Source organism: Pygoscelis adeliae, unplaced genomic scaffold (assembly GCF_000699105.1).
Source record: "Pygoscelis adeliae isolate BGI_AS28 unplaced genomic scaffold, ASM69910v1 Scaffold199, whole genome shotgun sequence".
NCBI lineage: Eukaryota > Metazoa > Chordata > Aves > Sphenisciformes > Spheniscidae > Pygoscelis > Pygoscelis adeliae.
The window spans coordinates 293152-303832 of record NW_008825495.1 but is presented as its reverse complement, the minus strand read 5'-3'; the positions used below and the strand labels follow the sequence as shown (position 1 = coordinate 303832).

General features: G+C 36.5%; 1 protein-coding gene across 1 annotated transcript in view; it reads left to right on the top strand.

The window, feature by feature from the left end:
• Window positions 1–10681, top strand: part of KIAA0586 (KIAA0586 ortholog) — a 75372-nt gene that overhangs the window by 16822 nt on the left and 47869 nt on the right. The window contains exons 16-19 of the mRNA XM_009331311.1: window positions 4425–4610; window positions 5530–5717; window positions 7160–7267; window positions 8474–8554. Coding sequence (XP_009329586.1) covers window positions 4425–4610; window positions 5530–5717; window positions 7160–7267; window positions 8474–8554 — 563 coding nt within the window. The remainder of the gene's footprint in view (window positions 1–4424; window positions 4611–5529; window positions 5718–7159; window positions 7268–8473; window positions 8555–10681) is intronic.

Here is a 10681-nt window from a genome sequence, read left to right as displayed (position 1 = left end):
AAAGAGTGTGTTAAGTGTAAGAGGCAGTTAAAGTGATAGTGGGCACAATTGAGGTAATAGGTTGGACATCAAATGGAAAAATATTAGTTGGCTTCCCTCTACGCTTCTTGCACTTACGCTGTTGTTACCCATGCAGAGAAAATATACTTGATGCAATCTTAACTGTCATGTTTAAAAAATGGTGTCCGAGTTTTTATTATAACTGTCAAAATATTGTATTCTGTATGAAATATAAGAGAATAACATGAGAAGGCAGTCACTTGATGAGACCATGTTTTTAGGCCATTAAAATGTACGGTATAAAACATATATATGTCTTTGAAGAAAAGCACTGCTGGTTTTTTGTTTTTTTGTTTTTTGTCTTTTTTTTTGACACTATGATGTACATCCACAGTGGCAAATCCTCAAAATAGTACAAGAATCTATTGTTACGCTTAGCGTAGTCTTTATGCCATTGCCTGGCTCTTTTCTTACCTGTGCTCTGGAGCCCAGTTGTGATCCGTGAAGGAAAAGTGGTGTTGGTGGAAAGCATTTGCAATTCTCATAACCCTCCTGGAAAATGTGGGTTATAGTCCTGGCAAAAATCTCGAAGACTTTTCAATACTTACTTTGTTTTTCAAAAGGTGAGAACTTGGTATATGAAAACTGCTAATCTTGTTGCTTATATATTTTATTTGACCTCTCTTGAAACACTTCTTTTTTTGTGAAAAATGCTGGTATACTCATTTGAAGGACCAGCATGATACAGCGCTCTTTTAGACTACTGGCTATGCTGCACACCTGTAACTTAGTTTATTCTATACAGATTTTTTTGAATAAAATGTGTGCTAGTAAGCACTTAGTGTAGCAATAACAATGATACAGTGACCTCTAAGATTTGGATTGAGAACAGACACTTCTTTAAAAATAGTTAATCAGCAGTTCTGCTTTTGCTGAGTCCTAAATGACATTTTTCTTCTGTATTTAATGGGCTCTTGTCCTTTGTAGAAGGTCACAACCTTTCCAGGGAGGCCAATTTCATCATTCCAGAAACAATGCCTTGTAAAGAGGCAGAAAAAGTGCCCCCCCAATCTAATCATAATAAGTAGGTCATTTGATACTGTTTTCTACCGTTAATGTGTTTAATTCAATAGTGTCAGTGAAATGTAAAGGTACAGGTTGCATGCAGTTGTAATAACCTGCTTCTTGTGCTTTAGCTTGTTTTTTGTTGGAGGCAAATAGAAATGAAAGAGAAAACTGTGTACTGGATCCATGCTGCATTCAATCTTCCAGAACTCCTGCACGTGACAAATACTGTTTAAAAGCTATTTGCCTGAAAACAGAATGAACTCTGGATAGCCTTTACACAAAGTGGTTTTCTTCCAAGTCATTAAGTCATACCACAGCAGTACAGCAACGTGTGTGTTTGCAGTAATAAAGCCACCATAAAATTCTTTTCTCTATTTCACATCAGACTGCAGTTACAGAAAGTTATGTTTTTGCCTCTATCTTGACACTAAGCAAAATAAGACACCCCCTTGTATTCTTATCTAAGGGAAGAAAGGAAGAATACGGAATTTTTTGCACGTCACTTAGAAGAATAGCACTCCAATTAATGTGTGTCCTATTTCCAAGTTTTCTGATTTTAATGGCTTTAGACTGAGGTCAGCCTTTGTTTGATACTGGCATTACTTGTCTTTGACTCTTCTTATAAGACAGTGGGTCAAGCTGCTTAATTTTTGTGCTTTCCTACATCTTGCTAATAAATTGGAAAAGTAATACTTCTGTGTTTCACATAGGTCTCATGAAGACAAAACAGTTAAATTTTTTTGAGGGCTGCTATTCTGAAAGATGCTGTTGTGGCAGGAAAGTATAAATAATAAAATTAAAAACAGATCTGTACTCCTCTGTAGTAGGAGTGTAAATAAAATGAAACAAAGTTGAATGAGCACTTTAAAGCACCAGGTTCTTAAAAAAAGAAGGAAAGAAATCTTGCTCGTGTTAGGCATGGTTAGTTCTTTTCCTTCACGGATCTGCACCCACAGATTCCCTTCCTGGCCTTGATGTATCAGGTGATAAAGGCTTAAAAATCATTGGAAGTCGTTGGCCTTGGGTTTGATTGGCTGGAAAATCCAGACTTATTAAATGACTCTATTCTGTTAGAGCAGTCCACTGAGCTTGTTTTAAATTAGTGTTAGAATAAGGATGTTTATTTAAGACTGAAATGGCCATCTGGAGAGTCTCTTTTCAGTCATTTTATAACTCTCTCAACCATTTTCTTTGCAAATAAACTGTAGTGACTAATGCTTGGTTTCTTATGGGAAGTTAGGAAAAAATCCAACTAACACTTTTATGAGTAAGAGAGCATTTCTAAAAAAAAGTTGGAGTTGTTTTCTTGCATAATTTGTACTGATAAATACATGTTAAACACTGTGTTTTTAAAGCTAAGTTTAATTAAATGTCTAGTTTCTGCCCAGTGCAAATAAACTTTTCAGGGGGAAATGAAAAGTTGAAAGCAATTAAAGCGAGGTGCTGTGTGTATATAGTACTTAATCATTCTTACTGTGAGAACCTTGTTTTTACAAGTTGGTGGTATTACAGATACGTTGCCAATTTCTGCTTTTACTCAAAAGTTCAAGGCCGGGAGGGACTGTTAGATCACGTAGTATGACCTCTTCTAAATCACAAGCCACTGAACTGTATCTATTTATGTTACTGAGTCCAGTAATTTGTCTTTGACTAAAGAACAATTTTTCTGGTTAACCTATGCTTTGCAGAAAGGCACATGCTCATCATTTAAAGACGTCAGAAATTCTGCCCTTAATTACTTCTTCCCATGGCTAGATACCTTACGGTTCAAAAGTAAATGGGACACTTCAAATTTGGTATCGGATTTATAGTGAGTTTTTGGCTTCAGTTTACAGCTACTTCAGTTTCCAGGTGATTCTCCTTAAAACATGAAAAAGGCCTTTTAACGTCCAATCTATTTTAATATTTACAGAGATACAGAATTAGAACTGAATGCGGTATTATCATATATGGAAGTATTCTCCTGTTCCACCTCACTGACATCCTGTTGAGACACCTGAGAATTACATTTATGCCTTTGACCATAGTATTGTATTGTAATTTCTCATTGCGTTGCTTATCCAACATGACCGTAAAGCCTTTTCCAGAGACACTTCTTTCTGACCTGTATTTTCTCATTGAAGAGTTACGACTTGCCGTTTTTGTTTCTAGGCTTACAACCCATAATTTGTGTGTATAAAAATACCGCTTCTTGAGTGAATTGCTTTACTTGCTTGTCTGCATTTGTTAAAAGTCACATTATCAATCTTTGTTATCCCTAAATTTTATAATCATTGACTTTTATTCTTCAGTTAATTAGGAAGCTATTAAATGTGAACAGAGCTGAAAAGTGCTTGTTGCCATGTGTTAACTGGCCATTAATACAGGAAGGGTGATGATTAGAAACAACAGAGGAGCAAGATGACATTTTTCAGCTGTAGTGAAGATACAGAGTTGGTTACCAATATGGTTCTTTCCAGGTTCATTTTCCGAATGCCTACAAAATAGCAGTAGAAGCATTTCTGTTTGGTTCATGATTGTTGACTCCTTTTTGGGGGATGTTTCGGGCAGTTTTTATCCACTTAGATAGAAGTTAATAATTTCCCTAATAGTATCCACTGTTCGCAAAGAATATAGGTTGAGTAAGACCTTGCATGACTGTATAGTGAGAAATGCAACAGTGCAATAAACGTTCTCCTCTGCTATATGCTTAGGCATTGTTACATACAAATTACTTCTGGTTAGCTATTTAACACCACATTTTCAAAACTGGACCAAAAAATCAGTGCTTCCTCGATGTTGCAAGTCAAGACTTACAGGTATTAGTTATGGCTTTATTTTCCAGTAGCAGTGAGTTGTTAAACCAGGAATTTGTAGATTATACCTGTTCCTTTGAGTACCTGTCAATATTGTGGCTGGAGACAAACTGCATGTTTATAAAATTGAGGCAGTTAATCAGATGAACAGGAGATCAGTTTGGCTATATTCTGTATCCTGTCTATTTTTTATGCCGGGATTGCATACTGTTCTAATGCTGTATTTCAAACCTGAATCATGGGTTTCTTCTTACCTGCTAAATCGCATGTTTCATTCCAACCTACTACCATCTTTGTGTCCTTTTCTTCACATTTCTGTGCCTTTATTTGCTAGACTCAGATGTTCAAAAATTGTAATTTTAATTCCTTCGTTGCTGTCAACACTGTGACATCTAACTTAGCACTTTTAGATTCCACCCTTCCTGTCTTGCTCCCTTGCTCCCTCCATCCCACAGCAAAAAGTTATAACTGTTCCGGTTGAAGGGCTTAAATTAGTAGTGTGTGATATTATTCTGTTTGTACATGCGTTGATGATGCGTGGTTTATCTGCTCTTGTTTCAGGTACAAAGGTAAAGTCAGCAAGAACACAGACTTCTCGCACACAGAAGGTAGTAACCAGCCCTAGGAAGCAGCATGCTTTATATGCACTTACCCAAGAAAATCAGTATCTCTTTAGTCCAAGTCGAGATGTACCGGCAGTCTGCGGTCCACTTGAAGGTCACCTAATTCCTATGGCTATTCCACTAGGTAGGAGCAAATAACCTGTAGAAGGGATGTGTGAAGGTTAATTACTGCCACTTCATGGAAATACGTCTTAACGTCTTCCTAAGTCAGTGACTTGCCCTGGCCCATGAGATTTGCAGCAGCCCTTCTCATGGGAAATCTGCATGGGGGAACAGTTTAAACTGTTCTGGTTCTCCTCATTCTTCGTGCTGGATGTCTGGCGACACCCTGACAGAGCTATTATTTGCCTAGCTGTACATAACCTTCTTTGGTACACTTCACATTTCTCGGGTTCTTGTTCTGGCTTTAAGTTTGGTATCGGTGTAAGCAGGAGCTGAATCATTGGCCCTTGGATTCAACATTTATGATGACTTCAGCCCAATGATTTCAGGAGGATTGTGTCAAACACACTAAATTCATTGTCATGGCTTCTGTATTTTTGGACCTTCAATAGAACCTTTATATAGGCCTTGTTTTGGGAAGGGTTAGTATTATATTGGCATTTAAAGAAGATCATTATTAAAAAAAAGGGTGTCTCAAACAAAAATTTGTGGGATGCTATACTAAGTGTAATAGTATTTTGAATATGATTAAGAAAAAGTGAGGTGGGGGAAGCATGGTATGTAATTTTTGAATGACAAACACAATGTAGTTATTCTCATTTTCAGCAGTAGGTGTCACCGTAGTCAAGAAAAGTGAATAATTTAAAAAAATGGCAGTGTTGATTTTACAGCTTCTGCTGGGAAAGCCTTAAAATTACCTGGTGAAGCACTATACTTTAGCTAGTGTTAATTGGGGACTCTTTAATTGGTCTGTAATTGCACATGAGATCTCAGTCTGCCTTATGTGAAACGCAGACACCCAGAATTTAATTTTAATTAATTTATTAATTTACTGACTTTGGAGATTTATATGTCTTTAATTATTTTTAAACTGTCCTTAGGTCAAACCCAAATTAGCGACGTCTCGCTGCAGCCTGCTGGAGTAGTTATAGGTAAACCGCACCCTGTTACAGTTACAACCTCTCTTCCTCAAGTGCCACCAAAACCACCGGTTGAGATAAAAAAACCAAACGTAGCTGTAATAGAGATGAGATCAGAGAAAAAGGATCCACCTCAACTGTCTGTGCAGGTACATGTCAAGAGTGGTGATTATTTGTTTGTTTCTTTTAATAAATGCTAACTAAAGACAGTCTCATCCATCAGTAACTTACTTTGACATCAGTAGGTGGTTTTCAGTTACCGAGTGGTTAAACATTGGACCAGGCTGCCCAGGGAAGTGGTCGAGTCCCCATCCCTGGAAGTATTTAAAAGACGGGTAGATGCGGCGCTTAGGGACATGGTTTAGTGGGCATGGTGGTGTTGGGTTGACAGTTGGACTCGACGATCTTAGAGGTCTCTTCCAACCTTAATGATTCTATGATTCTATGATTAGAAACATACAGAATGGAGGGACCAGGAAGTTGTCGTGCTATGCTAATATCTTTATTCATATTTTAACAATTACCTTTATTATTTGACCAAAATAGAAAATTATTTCTTCTGTAAGTCATCTATGCAGGGTGTTTGTAAAATAGTTCTATGTCACATTTTCTTTTTTTTTTTTAAATGAGATTTTTGAGTCAGAACAAACTTGGAATAAAAAAAGTATTAATATAAATGTTGGTTTTCTTGGATGACTGCTTTGGCCTTTAAGATTTCTGTTTCAAGCATGACAGTCAACCCAAGGATTTCACTCCTGATTAATCAAGCATTGCAGTCCTTACCTAGTGGGTTGGGGTTTTTTGTTTTTTAATTTTTTTTAACATGAGTCTGTTGTCAAGGAAGTTAATGTTTCTTACATGTTCGTTATTTTGGATTCAAATTGTTGAGAATATACACACTCCTACACACACCTTTCAGATACAAATGATTCATGGAACTCAAAGTTAAATACAGGTAGAGTAGTGTGTGGTTTGTTCCCTTGCTGTATCACTGTATTCCACCCACATGTACTTTGCTGTTATTTCACCCAGTTCTTAAATGTTTAAGGTAATTTTTTTTTTTCCCCAAAAAAGAATTAAGCAAGTGTTCAAATCTTTGTTCTTAAAAAAAACCCACAACACGTTTTGATGCTGTAAGGGACATGCCTTTATTACAAACTATACTGTAATACAATTAATCCCTTTATTTTACTATTCCAGATACATGACAAGGTGAAGCCAATAACCAGCCTACACAGTGGCTTGTGGGCCAACGTCCTGTAAACAAACTGCAAGGCAAACACACATCTGCTATATAAATAGTTATAAGTATACCCACCTTTTGTCACATGCAAGCCAAATTATCAGGGAATTAGAGAACAGGAGAAATCAGGTAGTGCAAGAGAAGAGGTGAATATTTCTGGGGTTAGTTTTTGTACATTACAGTATTTTATTTTTCAGAACCAAGTTATTATCAGATACAGGTATGAGAAAAGGAGGTCACTGAAGTTTAGTGGCTCAGTAACAAGTGGAAGAGAGAATCTAAAAAGTTCGACGATAGTAGCTGAGCTAATACATAGATTTTCGGACTGGTGCTTTTTTTCTGTCCTAGGTGTTACCAAATGTAGATATTGACAGTGTTTCAAGTGACAGTGTGAGTGTAAACCATGTTCTTCCAGGCTCCGAACCTGCACTTCCTCCTGTCGATGCTGTAATACAGGTATTGATTGGTCTAAATGTCTGTGAATTCAAATTTCTTAAAAAAGAAAATATGTTAAATTACTACAAAGTTATCTCATTATCTTGTTTTAGTTAGAGAAATTAGACAGTTCCAGGAAAAATGGAGTAATTATTCTGAAGAATTCATAATATGAGGTATTTGTTTAAGAAAATGAAAAATTGCAGCAATACACTGTTTTTCCAAGATTAAATAATCGCCATAAAACTCTTTGAAAAACAGCATTTCTTTGTCCTGTTAAGAGTTGTAATCCCTTATTGGCCCACGTCTGTCTTATTTATACTGGCTTCAGTGTTCTGGCATGAAGACTGGGTATGTTCTCCATTCCTCCGTCTGCTCCTTGGCTGTACTTGAGTGGTTAGTGCCATGTATGCGTAGCCTGTTCACTGGTAGCCTGTTGTGTGTGGAGCTGGCCTGTCTACTCTATTCTCTTTCCATATAACTTTTCAGAAGTGTTTTTAATCTAATCTAAGCAGTGATGAAGGTTTTTGTGCAACTAAAGGCTAACTGCTGCATGCTGAATGATAAGGTTGTAAACTAGGGCACATGTTTACAGGATAGCATATTGTTTTTTCCAGTGGACTTCTGTCTTGTGCATTGGACAGGCTGGACAGTGTGAAGGCACGGTGATGCAGTGATAATTTTTGTATAGTTATTGTACCTTCTGTTTTCCCTGTGTGTTAGCTGCTATTCTGACTTAAGGACTTAGGTTCTCCAGAGTCCTGTGGTCAAGGTATTCACTGAGTAAGACAGAGACCGTGGACTAAGATAGTGATTATTATTTAAAAATGGTATTATTAAATAAGACTGTAGAAATAGCACATAAGTAAATTGCTTAAGACACTTCTAGACTCTGGTGTGCTATGTTTTACAGTATTTTGTCTTACTGGTTTTTTTAACAAGAGTTACAGGTATTGCCCTAGAACTTTCGATGTTGAGATATTCCATCAGATTTGGTAACAGCAGGTTTTAGTTGTCAGCATACAAGAAAAAGTTCTAATAATCTCTCTTTATGCTATGCAAAGAAATTCTTCCTAACTTTTAAGGTGGGTAAAGCATTTTTTTCTGGATTCAGGCTATTGACAGTGAGTGGTGATTTAATTGCATTCTTGTCATGAAGTTTTTCTGCTAACGCATTTTTTTTCCCCCAATATGAAATACCTAACAATTTCAATCTGTCTTTATAAGACTCCAGAAGATATACCTAGTGAAGAGGAAGACACAAAGTTTCCAGGAACTAATTTCATTGATGTTACTGATGTCATGCAGGTAATTGTATTGCAAAGGTGTCCTTTCCTTTTAAATGTTTTTATACTTGTTTTATATTATTCTGTCATAACGGAAAACACAATGTAGAAAATTAGCTTGGTTTACTAGCAACTTTAAAAATACACATTGTGAACAATACTGAACTGTTTACAGTGCTATAAACAATATTAGAAATTAGTGTGTGTTAGTAAGTAAAGGACCTTTGAAGAATTACAGTAGAAGCCTGAAATTAGCTTTTATTTGGATGTGTTAGAATCCGCTAGAAATGAAAGTAGTCCTCTAAAATCAGAAGTGATCATAGCACTTAAGATTTCACAATTTCAAACTCTAAATGTGATGCATATATAAGATGCTCTCACAGATTTTAAGTAAGGTGACCAATATTTTCAAATGTTGAAGTATTTTCTGAGGGTTCCCTTTCAGAAAATTTCAGTACAGAGCAATTTGCATGTGCTTTTGAGGTCCTAAAATGCTTTAGCATAATATCTCATTTCAGTCAAACATTATGTAACTTTAAAAGGCAAGCAGTGTGTGTGAGTATGTGCGTACAACATGTACTACTCATCTCATGGATCTCATTACGAGTTTACAAATTTTTTGGTTTTCTGGATGCCTTGTTAGTGTGTCTGTGCACGTTTAGCAATATCGTTGTTTCTGGATTATGATAACATGGGTTTATTTGAGATACTTTTACAGTTTAATTTTTTTAGGTAGCAAGTCCTTTTTTTTCAGTTTGCTGACCTCCTGTCAGTCAGTGGGGGCTGACAAACGCTCAAGGTTGGTGAACCAGCCCGTATTTCACTTTTCCAGATTAAGAGCAGAAGCAGAAACTCAATGGTAGCTGGGAAAGGCTGCCTCTGAAGGAAGCAAGATGCTGCCACTCAGCTGTTGTGGAGTATCTTGCCTCTGTGGAAGATGGAAGCTGCTGCATTTAGGACTCAGTAAATACCAGGAGCTTGAAATTCCTGTTGCTGGCTAATATTTCTCTTGAAGTGCTTTTTCCTCAAGCTTCTTTCCAGTGAGCTAGACTTGCTGTGTGCATATCAAAATCTACCCAAAAATGTATTCTTTTTACCTGTTCTGTGTGCTCCTGATCCCAGGATTAGAATGTGTGCATCAAATATTAACTCTGTAAGCCTACAGGTCGGTATGGTAGATTTATTTTTAAAATGAATTCATCATTTAGCATTACCAGTTAGTTAAAACAGTCCTAAAGGGGTGGTTTACCTATCAAAAGTGGGGAAATGCTTTATTAATTTCTAGTTTCAAAATTACCTTATGTTATTGGAGAGGAGGAGTTAAATCCATTTGGACAACTTTCTTCTGTTTGCACAAAAAAGCTTTATTTTATAAAAGTAAATAGGAAAGCTATTTAAGAAATCAGTTTATGAACTAATAAAAAAATGCTGCAATGTTACATTTTTTATATGTGAATAATAGTTATTAATCTTTTTTTCATTTTTCTCCTGGATTGCTTTTATCTTTTATTTTTGGCAATGGGATACATTTTAACCACAATACCAAAAAATGTTCTAAGTGAAACATATGTTTGGCCTATGACCACACAGACAATGTTCTTAAAAATGTGCAAGGCAAACACAATGTGAAAGCATAAAATCAACCTCTGGAATGGCAGGGGTATTTAAGATATGGAAAGAAAGCAAAGTTATTGCTATAAAAGAGGCTTCAGATTCATGAAAAGATGTGCATAAAATGCTGTACAGGAAAATAGCTTATTGTTGTCTTCCCCCCACACCCCTTTTATTATGAAAAATTAATTCTGTTAGAACTGAAGAGGATAAGTATTTGTGTGAAATATGCTTTTTTTTTCTTTTCTTTTTTTCTGTTTTTTTCTTCCACAGTAGATATTGCAAAAAGGCCTCAGGACCCTGTCCCAGGCATTTCCTTTTCCTAAGATTTGTTTTACCATTTTGTCATGGTTTAACCCCAGTTGGCAACTAAGCCCCACCCAGCCGCTCGCTCACTCCCCCCTGGTGGGATGGGGGAGAGAATCGGAAGCGTAAAAGTGAGAAAACTCATGGGTTGAGATAAAGACAGTTGAACAGGTAAAGCAAAAGCCGCGCACACAAGCAAAGCAAAACAAGGAATTCATTCACTCCTTCCCAT